Raw genomic sequence first — 25710 nt, forward strand, 5'->3', positions numbered from 1 at the left:
CAACTGCATATGGGTCTATAGCCTAGGGCGTATTGGTTAATTTAAAGAAGAGAAATGGATACATCATGCTTTGGTTTAGACTGAATTTTGCCTGTTGAGAACTGAGTGAACTGAAGTTTCTTTGCAGGACACCAATTCACAACTAGTTGCCAGTGACTGGCTGGTGAAAATATATCTGTATTACCTTTTTTTCAACTGAATCTAGTGAAGGATGACTACTCGGATGCAATTTTTCTATTGAAGAAAAACTTGTCCATTTTTTCTTGAATACTCAGATTTTTTAGCAGCTGTAAAGCATTTTCTGATACATACTACAGAGATGGGATTTTGTGTGGTTAGAGTGGAGTGTGTTTTTTTGTAGCACCTAAGAATTCTGACTGGAAAAAGGATTATGCGTTACACAAAGCATGATATCACATGCAAATCAAATTCCTCTGTGCTTGTGAAAACTTGTGTTGCTAAAAAGGATGGTAAATTGGGGAGTGAAACAATCAAAATAGCTTGTCTGAATTTACTGAAATCAGGAGTAGAAACTAAGTCCAGTTAAATGTGGTCCTGAAATTTGATCCTAAGTCTTCTGAACTTTCTGTCCATTGCTGTATCCTTTCTATTTTGGTTAAGTATGTCTTGGTTTGAATACTTCATTGTTATATAAGTGTCTCTATTCCTTTGGTCATGTTTTTGTTGATTTTCTTCTCTTTTTGTGATGCACTTTTTAAAATTTGGTTTTGGGTGGGGTTTTTTGTTTGTTGTTTTGTTGGGGTGTAGGGAATGGTTTTGTGGGGTTTTGTTGTTTCGGGTTTTTTTAAGTCTGTGATCTTAGTTACCACGTAGTAATTCACAGGACAAGAGACAGTATAAATCCTCACAAATACTTCTAAGTTCTTTCTAAGTCAAGCAGCTAAGGCAATTTATGCTAACAGAATATTTGTTCTTACATCTTGTTGCATAAATAATTCATCTGGTGAGACTGTCTTTCCACGTTTCTTAAACAGTGCATTTACAGGTTATTTAAGCTTGTACTGTCCACTCTTATGTGATCCAAGTGTTGCTTCTTTTTGTGGCCTAATAGAAATTGTAGCTAAACTTGACATTTACTCAGCTTAATTTTTATTTTTTAACCTTTTTTCTGAAATAGTCGATGCTTAAATATATTTTAAAATGTCTTAAAATCTACAGCATAATTCAAGAAAATTATGTGAAATGGGAGAAGGCCAGTTTGTTAAAACTGATAATTAAAATCTTGCTTTATAGGACATTAGTAGGTTAAGTGCAAGAGATTTATTCAACTTAACTTTGTTTCCTTTTAAGCATTCACCTAAGGCATTTATAGGTCATAGTGCATGGGGAGGGTATGCATGTAGTAAGAAATTTGAAATAAAATTTCTAACTTTCTTCTATTGTATTTCAATAATTCTTTCCTTTTATGCTGGTGAGATTCTAAAGGCATGTTTCACAAGGCATGCAGGTGACAGAATTGACATTGTTGCATTCTGTTTTGCTATTGTTGATTTATCAGTATTATTTAATCTCATCTTTCCTGCTTGGTTATATCACAGAGACTTCGGATAAATGTTAGTATGTCTTGATCTAGATTTCAGTGAAAGCAAGTACTTATTCTGTCTTGAGAAAGTGCATTCATTGCATAGATTGGATGAAAGATTAGAGCAGAATTATTTGATTGGCAACAGTAATACTCAGTGGCATGTTTTGCACCTTAATCTTTTTGTTGAAAAGTAAATTTTGAGTTTTGCTAATAAAAAGTCTCCTTTAAAACTTTATTAATATTGCCTTTGTTAGCAACGAGCACCTACAGCTGCTTTAAGCAAAGACCTGGTTTCTTCACTTTTTCTTATTTACTTCTGTTGTTGCTGCTTTACTGTGAGGACTGCTGTTCACTGAGGTGTACTGTGGAGGAGATATCTTAAGGGACATTTGCAATACCTCATCATGTAATAATAGATTTAATACTTTCTGCTGTCTTTTTCCAGTCAAATTGGGGAAAACAATGAAATCTTGGCTTTGAGATGGTGGTTGTGGTATCTGATGAGGCTTTTTTGTGGCTTTTGCTTTCTGCTGTTACCTTTTTGAATGTCACCAGGCTTTCCTGGTTAGCACTGCTCAGGCTTTGCTCACTTCTGCAATGCCTGGCATATATGAAGGAATAAATTTAGAGTTTTGGGATTTCTTGAATGTATTGTGTGAGTTTATAGGGTCAGTGCAGTATCATGGTTCTAAGGATCATTGCATCTTTTGAGAAAAAAATTTCTTAGTGTTTGCTAGTAACCTCAACTCGTCTCTTCTCTTTTCATTAGTCTGTTTCAAGCACGCTGAAGTTTCATTTTGTTCACAATAGCTCTCAATTAAAATTCTGGTCTTGCTGCTCCCATTGCCTCCCAGGGTGTGCTTGTGAGGTAGAATCCACTGTCATTGTAGCATGAGAGTGTACAGTCCCTTCCTTGGGGTACTCAGTAGATATTGTTCAAAATTCCATTTGCTGTCTTCCCCCACTAGGGTTTTTCCAGGTTTGCCGAGGAGTCTGTCCTCACCAAATACAACCCTGGTGTCTCTCAGCTGTTTTATAAGATGCTGATAACTTTTGTGGATAGTGCACCATCTTCATACTTGACCAATTTATTAATAAGCCCATTTGCATGTCTCTGGTGATGGAATCATGTACACTGTAACATGTGCTGGAAACCTTTATACGTAGGATGAATTGATTGTACACTGTCTCCTGTGCCATGCACTGGACTGGGTTCAATCTAAAATTGGAATGGCTTTGGATGTGACTTTCTGCAATGGGTGCCATCAGGGGAATCTTGCTGGAAATAATACTGATTTGCTTCATTTGGGAAGTGCAACTGTATCTGCAGTTTCCTTTAGCTTCTTCCATGTTCCACAATGGTATGTAACCTGCATTTTAGTCCTTGTAAATTCAGTCTGCATTCAAGGCAGACTGCCCTAAGAGATTATGCTTATCTAAAGCTTCTACATCTGAATTTCCTAGTTGGTTCTTTTTTCAGTTGCGTCATGGAAGTTGCTGTGCAAAATGCCACAAATGTGCTTTTCCTTAGAGCTTAAGAGAAAGTAATGTTTTGTATTAAGGTAGATTTTTACACAAAACAAGTACATTGCTGTGTATTGTACTGATGGAGATATATAATGGGAAAGACAGTTTAGAAGAGGTGTGAAGTAAGTAGTATTTGAGGTTTGCTTTAAAGAGGACATAAACAATAAGTGGAAAACTTAAGAGGAGAGGTCAATGAAGTAGAAAGAGTAAGAAAAGCAGAGGATAATGAATCAGAAAAAATGCATGAGCCAGGATGATTTGTGATACTTTTTGGTAGTTATGATTTAAAAATAAAAAAAATTAAACAAATATACTTGGGAAAAAACAGATTACCATGCTTGCAATCCTCTAGATCGTTCCCCTTTAAGCTGCTCTTGGAAAAAAACTTTCCAGGTAGTTAATACACAATTGTATGCTTCAAATGAGATCAGAAACTGAATCTAATTAAAAGAACATTACAGCCAACAGCATTCTGAAATTGAGAGATTATTTTTATATATTTGGCATAGGATTGTTGGTCTTTTTCCAACCTTGCTGTCTTTTGTTTGTAATACAAGGTGTTGGCTTTCGTCCAGTTTGAAACAGAGGGGTCCAAGTTTAATGGCTACTGAAGTCAGCAAAATACTTGTACTCTAGTGTTAACAGAAGCTCAGGACTGTGTAAACTCTGACTTTCTGCTTTTTTGTAGTTTCGACATTTAATTCCCTCTGCTTTAAGATAGAATAAGGGATGCTGCAAGAAGGTTGTGATATCTAGTAGCATTTAGTGTGGTCTTGAAACTGTGTTTATTTGGAATCATCAAATATTTTATTTGTTTACCTGCATAGTCCTGTGCAGGCACCTGTTTAGTGAAGATCTGAGGAATAAAGACTGTGGATATTGCATGACTCTCAATTTGTCTTAAAAGTAATCTGGTTTCTTAGATTTTATGCAGCAGTACTGCAGAGCAGAATAAACTTCTCATACTGTGATTCCTTGTGGTGTTACTATGTGTGAGGGCTGGTTATGTATTGCACACATGCCACCCCCCACCACCCCTGAAATGTGTAGGTATTTCTGCTTAGGATATTGCTGTAGTTTGAAAGCAGGATGAGTAAGATGATTCTCAAACTTCTCAAATGTCTGTTCATTTTTCCAAAGAGTTCTCAAAACCCTTTGGTCAAGCAGTCGAGTAGCTGTCTTCTCAAGCTTAAACTGTCTGGATCTTAGAATAAAATCAAAATTTCTTGTCCTTCTTTTGTCTTTTTGGGATTTTTTCAATAGATATTTTGGTTTTCCTTTTTTATTTGTGTGAATGACAGTTGTAAAAATGCAGAAACACATTCAAACTAGCACTGAAAACAGGTATTGCAAGCGGGAGCACTCAGAATTCAGTGGAATTCCTTGCATGATTTTTAGATGCTTTATTTAATTTTATTTTGCCTAGTGCAAATGTTCTCTGGAGTCAAGAAAGCACAGTTTTTGTTATTTTTATTTATTCCATAATTTTACATGGAATATGAGAAAGTTGCCTTCAGTATAAGAACCCAAGAACAGAGTTCTTTCTTTTACATTGGAGTCTTCTGATAAGCTGCTTATTTCTGGATTTTGCATTTTAAGTGTCATATATGGCAGTTTGTTAGAAGACTTTGCCTTTGGAGAAAAGATAATGTTTTATGTGAAATATCCACCATTTCTGTGTTCAGTGAAATGCTCCTAACTACAGTTTTGTTTGGTTTCATTTCTCACCAAAAATAAATCTGGTAAGAACCAACATCTACTTTTTCTGGAGGACTGAGCTGTTAAAATTCCTTCAGGTTGATAATTTCTCTTCTATTTGGAAATGCAGAAATTTGGAAACTACCCAAAAGTTTGTAAAACCTCTTCCCTGCAGGACACCAAGAAAGTTTGCATCAAAATTATCTCTGTCAGCGTAGATTTCCCCTAAAATTATAATGACCCCTTTTTGCTTTGTCGTATTTCTTATTGCAGGTAGAGTTTTTTTTCCTGTTGTCTTAAGTAATGCATGGAAATGTTCTTCAATAATGATATAGATTTGGTAACTGATGAGTAACAAAGGAACAGTTAGTTGGCATTGAAACTCGTTCTGGGGAGACAGAAATGTTAATGTTAAAAAAAGAAATAGAGGGAAAAAAAGCATTTGGGAAGATCTCTGGTTGTATGGAAAATCCTGTGCAATAAAAATGAGTTTAAATTCTAAATTAGAGAGGTTATTTTGAAGGGCTTAGGAAGAAGCTAACTCAGAGAAGTCAAGAGTGATTAATCATAGCAACTGGAGTGTGAAAATATCTTGAAACAATGTTGGCCTTCTCCATTGAAAGCAGTCACTTTCTGTTTGCCTAAAAGAAGGAAAGCCATGCTTCTCTTTGTAGTTTCTGACTATTGTGATGTCTTAGGTTAATAAAGAGTAGACTGAAACGTTGAACAGGGTTGATTTTCCTAATATTATGTGTTTTTAGTCAAATGTTATGCATCTTTTTGTGAAAGAATTTTAGAAACACGTGGTTAAACGCCTAATAAACATACAAAGGTTAAGCTGGTAAGAGACAGAGGTTCTTTGAACATAGTAACTGGAAAAATAATTTGCATGCTGGGGTTTACTTGCCAGAAGTGTCTTAAAGCATTTAGGTTCTTCTTTTACTGTGCATGGGCTTGGTGTTGTGGGTTTTGGTGGGGCTTTTTAACACTAGCAATTATCAAAGACAACTAAAAGAAATCACATACCTTAAATTCATTTATATTAACAAAGCAAAGCACTGAGGGGCAGACAGGAGTTGATTCAATTTCACTAACAACAAAAATTACATTTCTTTGAATACCAAACCCCTCATTTCTAAGTTAATGTTTACAACTCTGTTGCTTTTGTTAATCACATCTAGAAATCTGATTGCCCTTCCTGCTGTTCAGTCTCAGTTGCTAGCTTCATACATATGTGAATTCTTATTCTTTGTAAACTCATGTATGTATTTTCATTATAATTTGCATTTATTGAAATGAAAGTGTTTTCTAAGGCCTTGTTCTGTTTATGTTTTTAGATTTTGAGTAAGAAGTGAGGAATAATTTGTAACTTTAGTCTGGGCATGATTATGTGGTAAATTGTTTGGTGCTCCTTCCATTCTGAGCTGCCTTCAGAGGTTTGATAAATATATGCTGTGCCCTCAAATCCCTTTTTCCTTGTCACATGAAACATTGTGTTATGGTGCTTCTCTTTCAGTGAATATTTGTGATTCTTTCTCTAGATGTCAGCTAGGCTCCTTTTGTTTTCTTAAGCTGCATTAGGCAGAATTGTTCCAAATAGTTGTGTTTTATCATTATTTTGGTACTTACTCAACGTTACCTTTAGTCTTGCAGCTGAATATATAGTTGCAATAAATAACGCTTTCTGCTTTAAGTAAATCTACTACTGGTATACATTTTTGTAAGTCATCAAAGTATATGTCATTTATACTGATTATAAATCTAGTATTTCCTTTTTTGGTTTATTCCCAGAATGATTTGGCATTCTTCAAAGTCTTAACTCTGTAGCTGAGACCATCTCATTACTGTTTACATAGTCTTTCTTTGAAAATTTCAGTTGAGATTCCAATATAAAGATTGAGCAATAGTAGTAGTATCATTCATCCAGCATAATAGGCTCTCCTATATAAAGAAATTACTATGTACCATGTTATTCCATCCATGACAATATTGAAAACATTTTTAAATGTTATTTTACAGTAGAGGCAACACAGCTGCAAATCTGACTACAGCTATCTGCTCATTTCTCCAACTAACTTCTGAAGGATTGTTACTACTGAAGTTTAAAGGTGTTTTATTTCTGTTGAAAGCAGTGCAGTTAGCAGTAGAAATGGATCCTTTCCCAGGGATAGCACAGCTTGCTGTGTTCTGTACAGTGGGCTGGGCTCTGTCCTTCTGTTGTGGTTTGAAAGCAAAACGAGTGAGAGGCTCCAAGTCAGAAATACAATTTAATAAGAAGAAAGGTAAAAAGGTAAAAATAAAAAAAAATAAATGCAATAACACAAAAGACCACTGACAGAGTCAGAATACAACCTGAGCAGGATGGTGGAAGCAGTCCAGGTGAGGTGCAGTGAAGGTTCCTGAAGCAGTGATCCTGTAGAAAGGTCTGGTAGCTCTGCTCCTCTGGGAATCCAGTGGGTAAGGGCTGCTTGTCCTGTCCCAAATCCCAGCTTATATCCAGGTGGGAATGCTTGGCTCCTTCTCCTGGGCAGAGCATCTCACAATGGGATGATGAGTTGTGAAGTGGGTCCTTGATGGCCCATTAAACAGAGATAACTCCTGGAGGGAGTTACCTGTGAGTCATGGGCAAGGCATTGATGGGCCATTAGCAGAAGACAGCCCAACACTAGAGCACTGCCCCAACTTGGTTTAACAGTTCATGAAGGTGGTGATAGAATAAATACTTTGTGTACATCCTACACTGCAACCCAGGACACCTTCATGTGCAGTTCTGTCAGCTAACATCATCCATTATTGATTGGGATTAACTTGTTGATGTCAAGCTAATACATATTTGTTAAAAGCAGGTTTTGAATGAAACAGAGGAAAAGTAAAATTTCTTTGAGTTTTCAAGATCTGATTTTTTCTAAGCATAACAGAGGAATGCTGTGAGCTGGGAGGTCTGAACCCAAATGCAACTACTTCCACAAACGCTACTGATTTTATATAACTTGCATTTCCATTGAGGTGCAGGTATTTGATAGATCCTCATTGAGTCAGTTAACTCTTTCTTTGCAAGACATCAGTTTGAGGTCAGGATTGTTTGTGATTCTGCTGTCCTTTTTTGGGGGGGGTCTGTTTGTTTGTTTTGAATTACCACCCTTCTTTTTAATATTTCCAGTACAGGAAAAGAAACTAGTTCAGGAAATGGAATTATGAAATTGTAATAGCTTTGCTATCTACCCAAAGGGGATTATTGTCTTCCTTGACTGTAGGTGTCTCAAATGATATAACCCTTTTTCTGGTTATTTGGTCCTCGAGATGGAAAAGCTTTGGCAAATCTGTAGTGAATACTGTGTTGCAAAGACATGTATCAATGAATGCATGTTTCTTAAAACTGATTTCTGTGACTGTCTTTTTCTGTGTGATTTTTTTAACCCAGGTTAGTTCCAGGCTGTTCCATTAGAAGATGACGCTATAATGTGGGTAAGACAGGTTGCCCCACTGTGTGATACAAAAAATGCAGAGCACCAGAATGCTGGGAAGTGTAGCAAGACTCATGTAGAAAATAGAATGGATTTTAAATAAAGTTCAGTTTCAGGTAAAAGGTCAGGCTCCACTTCCCTTTTTTATTTGTAGCAGCTCATCCGTATACAGTACTGTGCATGTTGTATGTGTAAGTTAATCTCATTTTTTAATCTACTATAACTGCCCTTTTGATTCTTCAAAATCCTTTTGGGTATTTTGCATTCCGATATCGATCCCTGTCTGTCTGACTGCTTCAGCTGGGTAATCATTTTTCTTGTTTATCCCTAATCCTTTTAATATTTCCTTCCTGCCACTGTATAACAGTACAGTATGCCCATTGTTTGGAATGTATCTCAATGATGACTGTAAGACTGTGCAATAAAAGTGGCTGTGTTTTAGCCTAGATTTCACAAAAATGGTTTATAGTGAAACAAACATGTGAAGCTGAACACTTTCCTTCAAAGCATGTGTGCCAACTGTAGTGCATTGCTTTGTTTGTTTAGTCATGCAAAATGTTCGTCTTTATAAACCATATCCTATTCTGAACTGCTCAGAAAAATGAAATATGAAGCTTGCTGTTTCAAAGTGTTTTTTATTCTGTGTTCTCTGTATGGACCTAACAGGAAAAAAAAAAATGTATTTCGTCCATCTCTGTGTATATACACATATGTGTATATCCATATGTATATGTATTAAAAAATTGATATTAAAGAATCAACTGTAGAACCATTTAAATATCTCAATGGAAACATTTGGACCTGAGAAATACCAGTTTCTCTTCAGCCATCTCCTCCAGTATAACATTCTGCCCTCGTTTCTATGGTGACTGAGTAAGAGCATCACATGAAGTTCTGACAAAATGATAAAAATTCCTCCCCGAAATGGTTTCCTGAGAAGCACAGATCTGTTCTGTTTCACCTGAAGAATGAGAAGACCCTCCCATCCCCTCCTGTCAGGGCTTTTCTTCTCTGTTTCTCCCACACCAGATTATACCCTAAGAGATCCTTTCACTGTACTAACCAATGTTTTAACTGTTCTGCTTTTCTCATTAAATAAACTTGGTATGTACTTTCTCTGCGTGTCAAAGCAGAGGATGCAAACATAATAAAGGAAAAGAATTTAATACAGAGGTGAAAGCAAAGTGCTTAATTTTTCTGAAGGAGCTATTTTTATTTCCATGCTGCTTTGGTATTAACAAAGATGGGGAGGGTTGGGATATGGTTTCGCTTGGTTGGCTTTTGTTACAACTGCTCTACTTTTACAAAATGAATAGAAAATGCATGAGATTTAGACTTCCTATATTCAATGACTGTCTTAATAAAAACATATCTAACTAGTACCCAGTTTGAGTATTGGATAAACCTTTCAGGAAGGTAAAGAAGCTGCCTTCTCTCAAGGAAAGCATTGGTTGCAGTACGAGTGCTTCAGTAACTTGCTATCATATCACAACTTCCCCCTAATAACTTTGTACAGTCATGGGAAGTATAATTTTAAAAATACATTGTAGTTTTTGATATGGAGAAACTTTGTGACAAAGTTCTGGATTTATGGCTGTTGCTTTATGACAGACACTTTCCAAAGTTAATTGAAAGAAAAAAAAAACCAAATGTGTGTCCTGATTTCTTCTTATTATTATATCTTTTGAAGATGGTTCTCCTCTCCTTCACTTTATAGCAAGTATGCTGTGGAAATGAAAGGTCAGTTTGAATGTTGTATCTCAGCTTGAGATGCTCAACTTTCCTGTGCACTTCTGAGATTTTGTGAGACATCCTAATTTTTAAGTGATTGATGCCTGTTTTAATAAATAAAGCACACAGTGTGTTATATCTTATTCAGCTATTTTTTTTCCATTATACATTGTAACTTAGGTTATTCTTAATAACTGTAGGGTGTACTCCCTCATGTGCTCAATAACAGCAACAGTTCTTCTTATAGGCTTATAGCGAAGTACAAGAAGCCTGAACCTTCAGGCTTCTTGTAAAGTTTGTCTTGAATTGAAAAACATCTTCTAGTATAATTTATATCTAAGCATAATGCTGTCACTGGTAGACTGAAGAACTTTGAAATTATCTCTAGAGATGCCTTTTAGAGTAGGGATTAAGTTTGTTTCCAAGGATAGAAAACTTACTTGGAATTTATCAAAATGTTAATTTTCCTGTCTGGATTGTGTTCAGTTTATTAAGAATGTTGTATTTCTAGCTACATTTCAGAAATTCTTGAGAAAATTGTCTGTCTCAGAGTAGATAGCTTGCTAAAGCTTGATTGATCCAGACTCTTCCTTTATCTCTGCAGAGATTCTTTGTTGGCTCAGGCTGCTGAGATGTCAGGGATACCAGAACACTTCCAGCTTCAGTGGTGTTTGACAAAAGGCTATAAAGAGAATGTGTACCACAGAGACACTTCAGAAAACCAACCAATATTTTCTGTTCTTTCTGTAGCTACTTAAATGTTGCTTTTTTGAACATAAAGGCAGTACTTGCCACCAACTATGTTTTTCTTAGTGAGTTGTAGGTTATCTGTGCAAACTTCCAAGCTTGATGGATGCATCCGTGAAAAGTGATTGTTCCCCTTATTAATGGTCGGGGTATTTTTTTAAATGACATACTGAAATGAGATTTGAGTTTTATGCTATAGCAATCTTACAGTCTCTACATGCACTTAGGGTTGTATGAAATTCTTTTTGTGAAGGAAATTGTACTATGGATGAGAATGATGTGACACATGTATCTTGCTGTGTAATCTGTTTGTTAAGATACCCTACTATACAGGAATAGGTATATATTTGCTGTACTAATTTATTTCATAGTAAGTCATATATAGAGTCTCATGCATAGTTCTCCCTTTCCTTAAAAGCCTTATTCTTTAGGTTCACCACAGTGCTTTGAAAAATGAAGTTCTCCTGTTCTTGGACGCGCATAATATTTGTTTATAATATATTTATTATCAAAATGAAGTTTAAGTCCTGATGCATTGTTTGACTATGAAGATGTTGGTCAGGAAAAACATGATTGGTGTAACAGGCAGTAGCTTAAAACATCCAAGGGACAGGTTGGGGCTTTGTAGTGTATGTGTCTATTTGACAGAGAGGCAGTAGGCTCTTGTGAGTGATTTGACAGGGGTTTTTTTTTTGTGGAATAGAGCTTGGCATTACCCTGCCTTCTGTCTTTTGAGGCTGTTGGTGTATTTTTAATTATTTTGTTCTTACATGGTTTTTTTAATATTCCTTTTATAAGGGGTAGAAGTGTCTATTAATAAAGGAAAAAAGAGATATTAAACAATTCTTGTTTGATGAAATCTTAAATAGCTGTATCAATAGGAATTCTGCTGTAGCAGTGACATTTATGGCTGTATTAATGTTTGTAATTTATTTTGAGAACAGATTAAATTTGGATGCCTTCTTCGATGAAGTAACATGAAGGTAGAACTAGTTTAGTGTAATGAATCCCTGTGGATAGATAGGATTTTGTCATTTGCTGAGATAGCAAGAAGAAAAACCTTGGAACTTTTCTGAATGGTTGCTTAGTAGTAATGTCTTTTATCCAAACTTGGTGTCAAAATGAGGAGCCCACATCAACTTTTACTGAAATGCAGTAAAACTGAACTCCCATCTTCTTACATAGCAGTGAATTCTGGACTTGGAAAGCAATTACACTAGCATTACGCTAATTAATTAAAGATTTAACATTTAGTAATGCTCTACCTGGAGCTGCTGGATTTTCATGTATTAGATAATGATTATGTTCAAGGAAACACTTTATATACTACTGACCACATATTGTTTTAGTCGGTAGCTGCTTTCCATAAAGGAAAACAACATCTAAATCAAGAAAAAAATTGTGCCATAGTCTGCAAAAAGTTTCTTAGCCTGCTTTTGACTGTGCTGTGGGCTAGAATTTGGGAAGCTGAAAGGTAATTGTCCATCGATTGATCCAGCTTGGGTGAATATATTTGACTTTCCTATTGCTCAGCTGCATTTGTGTATTGGGAAGGAAATGTTTCAACATGTACATAGTTTGAGATGTAGTTTGGAAGCACAATATTTACATGAGTATTAATAGGGAGTTATTAGTAGGGCTTTCTGTGTTTGTTTATTTTTTGGGACTATGAAGTACAAAAGTAATAGTGACACTGGATTAAGAAGAAAACCTTTGGTGGTATAATATTCCCTGTTATTATAAACATGTCTTTGTAAGGTGGTGGTTATGTTTAAATCATTTCCTCTGGAAATGGTGCTGGCTCTATGTAAGAGTCCTGTCACTGTCTGTAACCTTTAACTACATTGAGCACAATGCTCTAATGTGGAAAAGTCTATCAAAAATAACTGCAAAACACTGAGTGAATTTTTCATACAAAAATACTTGTTGTGGTTCTCTATTTTAAATTTCTCTCTTCTGTTGCTTGTGATGCTTCTTAAGTGTTGATAGTGTCATATCCTTGTTTTCATACCATTGATGGATGATCTTACCAACTAGAGCAGTAGACTTTGCATTGGTCTTCAAAAATTATACATTTAGAGTCCTGAATAGTCTGAATTCAAACAGTCGATGTGCATTTCTGACAAACCTTGCCTTTTGGAAAGTTAGCCAAATTGGTCAAAAATAGTTTTTGTTGTGTTTGACCATTTGCATTGCTCAAATTTTATTTGTATTGAATTATCTAAGCAGTCCTTAAGGAAACATTTATCTTCATATAGATACATATATGTGTGCAAATGTAGTCAAGTAAAAAAGAGCAGGTGAGCTTTTAAAAATTCTTATAATTCAAAGTATTTTCATGAGGGAGATTGCATGAGAATGGGATTATCTATTAGTCATGGAAATTGGAAGATCACTGTATGCATAATGCTAGGGCATATAAAGTAATGAACAGTGGGAATTTAAGGATCATCATGAGTACAAGTGGTGTATCAAGAGCCTGTCGTGAGTATGTACTTTAAGGACTGCTACTGCAACAGTTCTATCACTTCTCTGTCCATGTTGAGCAAACATGCAGTGGAAAATGAAAATAATTTTGAAAGCTAGAATGTCAAGCCTTTTATTATATCCATAAACTAAAGGCTATCAATAAAATACTAAAACTACTATGTTATCTATTATTTATACAGCTCTCTGCAGTGAACCTCTGTAACCAGTAATGTTCTGTCTGAACAATGTGTTTAATAAAGCAGACAAGAACCTAAACATAAGGAATAGGAAAAAAAAACATTGGTCTTAAAAATATTATTTAAAGTTCTAGGCAAAATACATACCTAGTCAAAGCTGTTTTAAAGATAGAAATAGTAGGATTTTTAACTATAAGAAAAGAACTGTAACGCTATCTAGTAGCACATTTAGGTTAGTAATCTTTGGTTGTAAGAAAAAACATAAAGTACTTGTACCTGAAGGAATTGTAGAATATCCTGAGTTAGAAGAAATGCATAAGGATCATCAACAAACCTCATCATCACCATAGTCAACCCTCTTATCTCTTAGTATTCAAGCTGCTGAAGTACATAGGAACAACACTTCTAATGTGAATATTGGAAGTGTGTACAGGAAAAATCCTCTTCTGCTAATGTATTCAAATATGTTAGCTGTTGAACTTTTCATTTGCTTTTTGAATATGTGACAGCTTAGTTCAGGTTAATAATCAATCAATTTGAATCAGTCCATAATGGAAGGTCTTAGGAAAACTGAATGAATAGGTGTGAACATCAGGGCTGACATGGTATGAAAAGGTGTTTGTTAACATCCTGGCCAAATGTAAGTTCACAGCTCTGCTTGAGGCTGTGTAGGTTCAGCCATCATGCACATGGCATGAATTAAAAATTTTTTAAAAGATTTCATAAGACACCTAGCATCTTGAAAACACTATAGTTTTTAAAAGGTGCTTGATAATTTTTGCTAATCAGTTCATCAGCAGCTGTTTCCTTTTTTTATTGTTTTGGTGGGAGGGAGAAGAGAGGGAGCTTATCCGAGTTTATCTTTACAACTTCAGTGTTTTACTGACACATATGGCATGATGATTTTTCTCTCCCTTTCAGAAGAGAAACCTGATTGCTCCAAGGCTCGCTGTGAGGTCCAGTTTTCTCCTCGATGTCCAGAAGATTCCATCTTGATTGAAGGCTATGCACCTCCTGGTGAATGCTGTCCACTCCCAAGCCGTTGTGTGTGTAATCCTGCAGGCTGCTTGAGGAAGGTTTGCCAACCTGGCTATTTGAATATATTGGTTTCTAAGGCATCAGGAAAGCCAGGGGAATGCTGTGATCTCTATGAATGCAAGCCAGGTAAAAGCAGATACAATTTCTTTTCTCATCTTTTAACTTTTTCTGTCTGACAAGCAAAATAATCTATGTAATTGCATACAATAAAGCCTATAGAGCCTCTAAATTCTTCTGATTATTCTTGAAAGTTAATTATTATATGTAAGCAATGCCCATTTTTAAAAAAAGGATAAAAATATTATGGTAAATTTTACTTCCTTTTTTCTTTAGACAATAATTTAAACTGAATAGTAAGGGAAAAGTAAAAGTGACCTAGTGAGAATATTGCATTTCTGTGAATGCTACTAGTGCAAGTGACATACTTCATATTTTGATAAGATTATAAAGAGATTTTTCATAATAGGAATGTGCATGGACAGGGTATTAGGATTTCTGTTTTAAGGTCTCTCTAGATGATCAAGTGTTGACCCTGAAAAAACTGCAGAGCAAAAGGATTATGGAGAGGCATAGTAGAAGACTGTACAGCATTTTCAGTATTTACTCATCTTCCATTTCATAAGAACACAAATCACCCTTTCTTGTGATTTATTATTCCAAGTGAAGTGGAAGATGTAATTCGCTCTTTGATCCAGACTTTGGCAATATAAATAGTCAAAGCAGAGGACTGAAAGTGAGCATATAAAATTATATAATCCAAAACATTATAAGCAAACAGTTTCAAGTGTTCTTAAACTGTGCCTTTCCTCTGTTTATTTAACATTTTCTTTAATCTTCCACAGAAGAAGATTGTACAGTCTTTGTATCTTCTAGTGCTTCTCTTTGTGTTTTTTTCCTACTACTCAGTGCAAATCTGTGTGGAAATAAGCAAAAATTTTTGTACCCTGTCCTGAGTATTGGTGAACAAGTCTTTACTATAATTTTTTGTTCTGGAACATTTTGTCAACCATGGGCTTCTTTCATCTAGAATTAGCTGTAATTTCTTGTGACATGGTGTTTTTGGACTCCTCCCTGGTTATGTTTTCCTTCTATAAGTTTTTTCAGTTAGTTCACACTTTAATATGTGGTATCCAAAAGTAGACTAATATTTTGGGAGAGTCATCAGCACTAAATACTTCAGAAAAATGGTCTTCTGTTTCTCATGCAAAACTTAAGATTTTAACTGTTCTGTGAGAGTTATTTCTAGTTATTTCTGTGATGTCAGGATCTTTCTTGTAATATGATTGCTACTGAGATGTTATATTTGTCTGTTTTAATTCTTCCTATATACTTCAATTATGCCTTTACTAAATTTTGTCTTGCTGACTTTGGATTTTTTATCATCTTCAAAAGAAATTTTAGCTCTGATCTTGTCCTCCAAATATTTGAATTCCCATCTTGTAGTTGGCAAATAAGTCCATCCAGACTTCCGCATAGAAATTACTTCTTCAAGGCTGTTTTCAGCTTGCTAGTTTTACAGAATCTTCCAATTGAATGTGACTGTGTATTACAGTAGCGAATTTATGTAACTCTATCTGTATTGTTTTCTGAAGCGGTTTGGGTTTTTGCTGTAGAGGTGAAGGTACATGGGACTGGAAGAATGAAGGTGTTTTTTAGGAGGGTAGAAGAGCAGGGCCTTTGAAGAGATTGGGGAAGGAAAGAAACTAACAGGATATAAGGGAAGTGTAGAGCTTTGTAAATGGGGGTTAGAAATGAGGAGACCTGGTGTGGAGGGTTGAGTGCCCACCAGAATTATTTACTCTTTCTGCTGTGAGATAGGATTAAGAGAAAAAAAGCAAAGCAGGCTCAGACTTTAAAAGGTATAAAGAAAGCTTTATTACCAAAACTATAAGGAGAAAGAAAAAAGAAGAACAACCAGGATAAAACCTTCAAAACACTTTTCCTCTCCCCCACGAGCTCCTTTTCCTTCTCACTGACAGTGTGCCCAGACAAAACTCAGAACTTAGGTCAGTTTACCACCTCTAAAAATAGCCTTTCACCAGTTCTTTTAGAGGGAAAGTCTCTTTTTCCATGCTGTGGAAACTTCTCCACAAGAAAAACAGTTATCTTTTGGCTTCAATTATCACAAATGTCAGCTGCCCAGGAATCTACATTCATGAAGTCCCTCCCATTTCATGCAGCCTTCCCACAGCTGCATTTTGGGCCATGTAAACTCATGGGTTACCGTTTTAAAGATGAGCGGTTCAAAAGCAAAGCTTCTCTTCATCTCTCTCTGAGATAATTTTTATCTCTGGGAACAGAAGTCATCTTCTTCTGTTCCTGGGAGCAGGTCTTCATCTCATCTCTCTCTCTCTCTGTTCAAACTTTTCATAAGATCACAGCTACTTCAACATTTATTTTCTTTAGAACAAATACTTCTGCTCATATCTGCATTTTGAACACTCTTCATCTGCCCATACATGTCTTCCAAGACATAGGGATATTCTAGCATATTACAGTCCATCACTATGGCCTTACAAAAGAATTTCAGAAGAGAGAAAAGAACAGAGTGAAAACATGTAGAGAGACAATATGAAGACATCAAGGTCAGGGAAGGAGGAGTCAAGTCTTAGATGAGAAGAGAATGAGAAGATGCCTAGTTTTAGGCTGAAATTCTTCACGTGTGTTCACAGAGGCGTGTCCAGCTTTCTAGTGCTTTAACAACAGGTCAATATTCAAAACTAGGCACAGATTGGTTTTGTCACAGCTTTTCTTAGAAAAATCGCTTCTGTGGGTGGCTTCTCTCCTCACTGATTGTAAATCAATGCAAAACCAGCACACCTGGTAATAAACCCTGCATCTTTGGAGTCTGACTTGGTATCCTGAAGAATTGTAGGCAAGAGTTACAGAGAAAGTGAACTACATGAATTATTACTGAAATGCCATGCTGCTAGAAAAATATGGGTAAAGGGCAGAGTAAAGCCTTGGAGGCTGGTGTTCATGCAGAGACTCTTGTGGGGCTGATGTCATCAGTTTTACAGCAAGTAAACTTGTCAGCAGGTCTATGGACTTACCACATTGAACAGAGAAATATATTTTTCCATTATTTGCCACAGACTTAAAAACTTCAGTCCTGTGAGTAATGTTTCCAAAGCACTCTTCACGCACCTCCATGTCTGCTTAACCAGCCTCAACAGGGATTTTGCAACAGCAAGGGCTTTCTAGTGGAAATAAAACTGGGAGGACCACTTCCTATGACAGCAGTGCTGCTTTATGCCAAGATAAAGTGCTTGTGCAATTAAAGCATAAATTGTGTTTATTTTTCTTCCTTAAAAAAATATCACTTCTCCCTAGTTTACTCCGGCTTTTGAGTTGGGAGCCTTTGGCTGAGAAATATGTATGTTCAAGTGCTGTGACTGGCAGTGGAGTTAGTGAAAGGAAAATAGAAAGCGTTTCCTCAACACTAAATGCTAGAATAAAAATTATATATTTCATCTTGAGATCCACTTCCTCTTCTGCCCATTTTACTTTAGGAATACAATTGAAGGCATTGATACTCAGTTAAAATGAATACTGAAGAAACTTAGTAGCTTAGTCATACATGTCTATTAACCTCCAGATTAATTTGCTTTAAATGTTCTTACCTGTTGCTCCACCAAGCATCTCATCACAGTTGTGGCACCTACTGAGAACTATACAGAAGGGAATACAGGTGACCTTGTTGCTGATAAGTAACAGCTGTGTTAATTACCCAATCAAGAATTGCCCCTGATGAGTCACAGCTATAGCCAATAAAGATGCCAGTGATAAAAGGGAGTGGGGTTAGCTGGTGAGGGATTCATTATGGAAAACCGTGAGGAAGAAGGCTCCTGGGGAGAGAGAATCACCTGCTGTGAGGTCAGTCTTGGTCTGCAGTTAGAGCCTGTTGTTGGAACCTGCAGTCACAGTCTAGTTGGGTAACAGCTGCATTCAGAGTCTGCAAACTAATACCTGCAATCCCAGTTTAGCAGGAAATAATACTAATACCAGCAGTTAAAGGCTGTAAGGGAAACCTCCAGCAGGAGCTTGCTGCAGCCAGAGTCAGTGAATGGTTGGAGTCAGGATGGTTGAGCTGTAAAGAGGAATAAACCAGGACCCTGTTCATGCTGTGATAAACAAGAAGTCTGTGTCTCAGCTCATTTCCACCCTCTAACAAGGAGGCTGCTGCAACAAGAACAAGTGTGTCATGCTCATTGTTTTACTGTGGTTGCAGAGTTCAGAGATGAGATAACCCTAGTTTGGTTCCATTAGCAACCTTTTTTATTCCTACAAGATGTGTATAACTGTCCATTCACAAGTAGGGAGTTCAGTCTATGTGCATTGAATTTAGTTTTAAGCTGGGGATTACATTTCTCAAAATGTATTTTCAAGATTTTTTTTTCTTAAAGATAGTTTGAATGAGCAATCTCAAATAGAACTGCATAATGTGTTAATAGCAAAAATAAAAATAACCCAAGATTTGTGTGAGTGTATGTGCTAAACCACTATGAACAAGGATGCTTTTAAAATCATGTTTGTTTATTTAAAGAGTTTGAGTTAAAATCTAAATTAAAATTTATTTTGCTCAAGTGTTGATGGGAACTGTAGCTGTCACTTCTGAATATCACAAGCTAGATAGTTTACTTTGGCAGTTGTCCAACAGATGTTTTTTGTGCCTTTTTTGATAATTTTTGTTGTTGTATATGGTGCAAAGGAGGGTGTCATCTTTTAGTTTCTAACATCTTTGGGTAAGTGTTGGGAAATGTCTGTCATGGTAGACATAACCTGTGTTGAAAAGACCACTCATTTGTCATTTTTTTTTCAGAAGTCTTTTTGGCAGAGCTTTCATTCACTTATCTGCAGCATGGCCTGAAAATTGCTCTTTTTTTTCCTGTTCCAAATATTGGTTTAAACACAATTGTAAAGAAAATGTTATTGTTTGCCTTACTTCTTTGGGGAATTCTATGCAGACAGGGCTAGATGGAAAGTCTGAGATCAGCAGCATAATTTAGTAGGTAGTGTGTAATGAGGCACAGGGAAGTAGCTTGTGCTCCACCCTGATACAGCTTCAGCATTGAAAATCAGGTCTGTAGCTCATACAATCTTGCACTAAGGACAGTGCTCAGCAAAATCAAGTTTTTATACACAGCTCAGAGAAATAGAATTCTGTAACGTTTTTCTTTATCCTCTGTTACTTACAGAATAGTACTTACATTGTTTTATTGGATGATTTGTTAAAGGCTTGTGTTGACAGAACTTGAGATAAGAATGGGAAAGGATTGGACAAAATGAGTGAGGAAGAATTACAGATGCATTTCTAATGGAGCTGGAGAAATGAGCTGGCTTTTTAGTTGACAGTGAAGGTGAAGGAGGGGGAAAAATCAGCAAATATGGAGATCCACATTGGGAAATACCTGGGATAGGGCAGTTAGGAAAGTGGTTCAGGCAATGATACAGCTGCATTGAAGGTCCAGGAATGCTATGGTTGTATGTAACATGTTCTGAAGTGCCATGGAATGTAAAAAGGAATTATCCTTTGTTGTGGAGAGATATTTCCTTTCTACTTCTCCCACAGCAGACAATGTGGCTGCCATTATCACATGTAGTTTTGTTGTGTTGCATTGTTCATGAGGAACCAGTTGAAATGCATCTGAACTGAAAGCAGATGATGTCATTTGATATTTTCATGCTGTAAAAGCAGATTTTGTATCCTTGTACTGAACCATCAGAAATTTGCAACTTCTGAAACATTAGCCTGTGCTGAGCCACTGTTTCATCAGAAATGCAAATACTGACTTGCTCCTTCACCATTAGATGCATAGGTATTTATTTAGGTTTTGCCCTAAACTGTATATTGTTTTAGTTGAAAAGCCAGACATTTTATTAATTGAAATATGTAAAGGTGGAATTTAACATACTTAATATACTTTGTTAACTTACTCTACTACAAAGTCTTTTTTCACTTGGTTTCATTAGTGGTTTCAAAGCCTTTGGTTTTGTAGTCTACAAAGGAGGTAGTACATTAGTGCAGGTATATTACTACAGGCCCTGCAACCATGGCAGGGTTTCTGCTACATTCTTGTGGAAAAGTGGTCACTCTCAGGTGCTTCTATATACAAATTCAGTACATGAGAAAATTCTCAAAGACTTGTAAGTGATTGGGTGAATCTTCACTGATAGGACATTGTTCTTGGAGACACAGATGTAAGTATTGAAAGCTTTAAGTATTTAAAGCTTAAAGTTTCTATGATATGCAAAAAAACTAGTTTAGAATAAGATATATAATAACAGTTTATAATAAACTGTTCATGAAATGTACACGTGTTACTTATTGGAGTCACAGTAGGATGTGAAAAGAAAACTAAACAGTCAGTGGCAAATGTTTGCAGTCTTATTTTTCAGGACAGTAGTGGAGCCAATCTGGGAGATACCTTTTAAAGAAACGAAGAATCCAATTTCAGGCTGTTCTGTAACCTCAGAATATTTTCAGCTTATCTCTTAAGTTTGTGTCAGTGCTTTTTCCAGTTTGAGAAACCTGTTTAAATCTGAAAGAAAATAGCAACTTTTTTTCCTTTTTCAAATATTCTTCATTTCTTATCTGTTTTCATCTCTCTCCTGTGAGAAAATTATGAGAGAGATGGGTCTGTTCCACCTGGAGAAGAGAAGGCTCAGGGAAGATCTCATGAATGTGTATGAATATCTGAAGAGGGTGTAAAAACATAGCCAAGTTCTTTTCAGTGATGCCCAGGACCAGGACCAGAGAGGCAAGAGGCACAAATAGAAACACAGGAGGTTCTCTGTGAACATCAGGAAACACTTTTTCACAACGAGGGTGACTGGACACTGACACAGTTTTCCCAGAGATGTAGTGGAGTCCCCATCCATGGAGATACTGAAAAGCCACCTGGATATAATCTTGGGCAGCCAGATCTACATGGGCTGGCTTGGGAACCTCTAAGAGGTCCTATCCTACCTCAGCTGTTTTATGATTAATCTAATAATGTAGTCATAAAGAGAAAAAGTTCTATTTGAGTAGTCTTAACTTAGGGGTTGTTCATGATAATTTTAAGTTTGTACTTGATTAAAAATGACAGACTGGGCTGCTTTTCAGTATTAGTGAGCCATGTACTATCACTCTATAACCACTGCAATGAAGATGTGCAAAGCAGGTAATTCTGAGACTGATGTCTCATGATGACAGAGTCAGTTATTGCTATGTACCACTGAGGATCAAGCTTGAAAAATGTAGGACAGGAAGAGAAAAAATGGCCCTTTGAAGATAATAAGTTCTTGCAAGAAATGTGGGTAGCATTGTCAAGCTGTTTTAGCAGTTCAGTAAGCTGCTGTGATAGTGTCAATATTGCAGTGAAATTTAATCAGTAATCAGGGTTATCATACTGCATAATTTGCAGTCTGGTAACATTCTGTTCATCCTGCTTGCTCAGTCAGAAAGTAGCTCATTGCTTAAAGAAGGAACTATGTTTTATTCTGCACTTTTTTAGTATAATTATGAAAAGGTATAGCAGATACATATTACCTGAGATGGTAGTATTTGTTACATGGAAGATTTAGTACCAAGTAAGAGAAGGATGTGTTTCAGCTTTCCTGAGTATGACTTGGAACATTAAATATATATATATTTAGTCTGGTTTGAGGTTGTGGGGTTTTTTTCTTTAGCATTTCTAGACATTTGTTGCTCTCTAAAAACTGTCGGTCAGTCTTGTTAAGTAGAATTCTTCATCTCACTAATGCAGAAAGATTTGTTAATTTGCATTTAATTTTTGCCATATATAAATACACAAATAAGACAATCTAATAAAATAGTCTAAAATAGTCTTTAAAAATGTACTTTACACATGCATATATCTATAATGTATTTTTTTCCTATAACCCAAGTGTTTTGCTGTTTAGACAGACTTTAATTAGTTAAAAATTAAACAATGATTTGTTTACCGTTTTAAAAGCTATGGGTGATCCATATTCTTCATAACTAGGGTACTTCTATATTCACAACTGTGATGATTGTGTAAAGTTGCCTGTCAAACTTCTGTAAGTTTTTTTATTAACTAATACCAGTTCAGTTGCTCCCTAATAATTTTAAAAAGTGAATCTTAAAGAGAAAGGGAGGCTTTTTGTGTATGTTACCTAGCAGGCACACATTCACTGGATAATTTTTATGACTTAAAAGGTGGATGCATAAGTGGTTGCTTATGAGGAAGTAATTTGCAGAAAGCTCTCTAAAGCATGAGTAAAAGAAATGTTCTTCTTCCCTTCCTCCCTAGTGTTCAGTGTGGATTGCAGCACAGTGGAATGCCCTCCTGTTCAGCAAGTTGTTTGCCCCCTGGATAGCTATGAAACCCAAGTCAGGCTGACGGCCGATGGCTGCTGCACCCTGCCCACAAGGTTGGTGTCTCAATGGCTCGGTACTTTTAACTCCTTCTCCACAATTCAAGTATTGTAAATATCAGATAATAATGCCTACTTTTGTGACAATAAATCTTGATACTGAATAAAAGCTACTGAAGCTAAAAGCAGACTGAAGTAGGTTGTATCAGTCTGATGGAAATCCAGACTCTTGTATTTTCAAAGCAGAAAAGAAGTTGTTATGGTACAGGTGTGAGTGAAATTGGTTTCTGCTTAAATTATTTGAGGAGTTTGTATCTCTAGATTGATTTTTAATTAATTCAATTAATTTTGCAAAAGTTAACTTTTCAAGGTGTTTGATGGTAGGGAGTTAAGTGATGAAGATGACAGAAGACATGCTAGTAAAAATCTCATCTAGTTGAAGGAGAAAAAAAAATCTAATATTTTGTAAGTGGAAAATCACTGTAAAAAGTGATCCAGAACTGTAGGGGAACAGAAATTTCAAGGTCTTGCTTACATTTTCCTTCTGTTGTTGTTCAAGTATAACTTACTGTGATTAGAAAAAAGTTTTAGAGTTGGTTTTGTTCCACAATTATGCACCACTATTTGAGTTTGTGTTTTTACAACAAATTTCCCAAACCCCAATTCATGAATATGCCAAATAAATACATATTCAAGAAAAAATTAACATAAATGAAAAGATTTTACACCAAAAAGAAAGTTTTTCTTGTAGATGTAGCTAGTAAGCTTACTTAGTGGAAGGTTTTGCAGCCATATAATATTGTCATATTCTCAGCCTCTTGTATAAAGTAGTAAAAAAGTTGCAAAGAATTCAGATAGTAGATGACAACAAAGATTGTATAATCAAGGTTGTTCTCTTTTGAGTACCCTTTGGGTGCCCATTTACTGTGGCATTTTCTTTAAAACTGTTGTTTCTGTGACATATGAGAGTCTCTTATTGCATCAAAGACCTTTATTAAAATTAAGGCAGAAAAAGAGATATGGAAAATAATTTACTGCACTAATCCTACCTCTTAAAATTTGAAAATATATTTCTAAACCTGACAGGTTTCATTTGTAATTGTAGAATAGAATACTAATCGAATAGAGTACTAATATTAGTCTTATTCTTATTATGCTTACTTAGTGAATGCTACAAATGTTATTTAATTCAGAGTTTTGTGTAGCAGACCATGGTATGGTTTCTAGTATCCTCCCTTTATTCTTTGACATATTTTCTGTAAACTTCCTAGGACCTGCAATCATGTATTAGTTTAGAGCTGACATGGCTAACTGGGACTGTGCAGGAGTCTGCAGATTTTATACAGTTATCATATTGCCATTGTTGCTAATATAGCTCAGCATTTCCAAGACAACTAGAATAAAATGCTGCTAAGGACTGTATTCAGAAAGATAGATTATAAAGTAAAAGAAGCAGTCACAGATTAATATTTCATAAATTTAGAGTTTAGGTTAACACTTAGTAACATTGATACATCAGGAAGATTAATGGTACTTTTTTACTTCCAAATTTGTTTCAACTTGTTGGATTAAAAAGTGATACATAAGCCAAATTATTTTGGTTTCACAAAAGTAAAATTATGTTCTATTTTTGTGCAGTCTAGTATAGCTCGTTTGATTTTTCTAGTGCTTGGGTGAAGGGAATGAAAAATCTCTACTTTATTCTTTGTCAGTGATAACTTCAATATTCCTTCTATCAGGAAATATCAAGAAAATATATCTTAATTTGCTTCAGATAAATTACCAGTTTGAAATACCTTCTTTTTCTAGTACACACATGGGAACTGACTTTAAATAAAACACCTAGAGCAAGCATGTTCTTGAAAGAATAATTTTATTTTGTTGAGAATGTTTAAAAATAAAGTTGGTTTGCTAAGCACTAACTGATGTCTGAAGTGTCCTTGTCTGTGTGTATGGCAAGTCAGTGATAAAACAAGTATTCTCTTCTCCTTTGCACAAAGGTCCCAATTGTCCAAGCAAGCTTATAGCGTGTGAATTACTAGATAATTGTGAATTCCTGAGACTTCTTTGAAATCAGTTGTTGTGCATTCCTGGGATCAGGGTTTAACAAGAGATCAGAGCTAGGACAGATGAGTACTTAGCTCCTGGAGTCTTAGAATCTGGTCTTACGATCGAAGGGGGTTTTGTGTTAATACCTCTGCCCTCCTTGATGTATAAAACCACAAAATACCTCCACAATTAGCATAACCTAGTATGTCTGCAGGGAGGTAGAAACAATTGTAGGTGTCTTGTAGTCCTCCATTATTTTTTAATTTCATGGCTCAGTCTACGTTGCTGTGTGTTGTTATTATGTGGGTTCCTATTTGGATTGCCTTCAATCAGCTGAAGGCAATACTACACTTTCAAATGGAGTGGGTGAGAAGGAAAGAAGAAAAACTGAATCTGGCAGCAGTGTGATCATGTAGATGCTTTATATGTTGTGTACCTGCTAGAAATATATTTAATTACTTTGATTTTCATATACCACTGGGCTTCTTAACGAAGACAGTGCCATACTCATCATTCATGTGCTCTAAGTAAAGATTTTATTTGAAGGCGGGAATAAAGGAACACAGGCAAGGGAATAAGAGTAAAGAAAGCTTTAAAAATATTAGAGGAAAGAGAAGTGCATGTATAAAAAAGAGAAAACTAAAAGGGAAACAAAATAGCAGTTTCTTGGAACATGAAAATTGAGCCAGTTGACTTCAGGTTCAGTGTTTCCTCAGATTTGAGGAGACACCGTTCATGTTTGAAGGGTCTCTGTGAGACTTGCATGTCAAAATTGTAGAAAAAAAGTGCAGATTTATGGATGAATGAGTCTACAATAGGAAAGCGGGATGGTTTTCCATAATCTCAAAATTTCATAATAAAATATTAAGAATGGTGAAATATCAACATTCCCTTTTCTGAG

The 25710-nt window shown here is 35.8% G+C and overlaps 1 protein-coding gene across 3 annotated transcripts in view; it reads left to right on the forward strand.

Moving 5' to 3' along the window:
* The window catches only part of CRIM1 (cysteine rich transmembrane BMP regulator 1), a 168882-nt gene that overhangs the window by 65572 nt on the left and 77600 nt on the right, over window positions 1–25710 (forward strand). For all 3 annotated transcript variants that reach the window (XM_083857559.1, XM_083857561.1, XM_083857560.1), the window contains 2 exons: window positions 14301–14543; window positions 22697–22817. In XM_083857559.1, the coding sequence (XP_083713685.1) occupies window positions 14301–14543; window positions 22697–22817 (364 nt within the window). The remainder of the gene's footprint in view (window positions 1–14300; window positions 14544–22696; window positions 22818–25710) is intronic.

This window comes from Zosterops lateralis (assembly GCF_965231275.1).
Source record: "Zosterops lateralis genome assembly, chromosome: 3".
NCBI lineage: Eukaryota > Metazoa > Chordata > Aves > Passeriformes > Zosteropidae > Zosterops > Zosterops lateralis.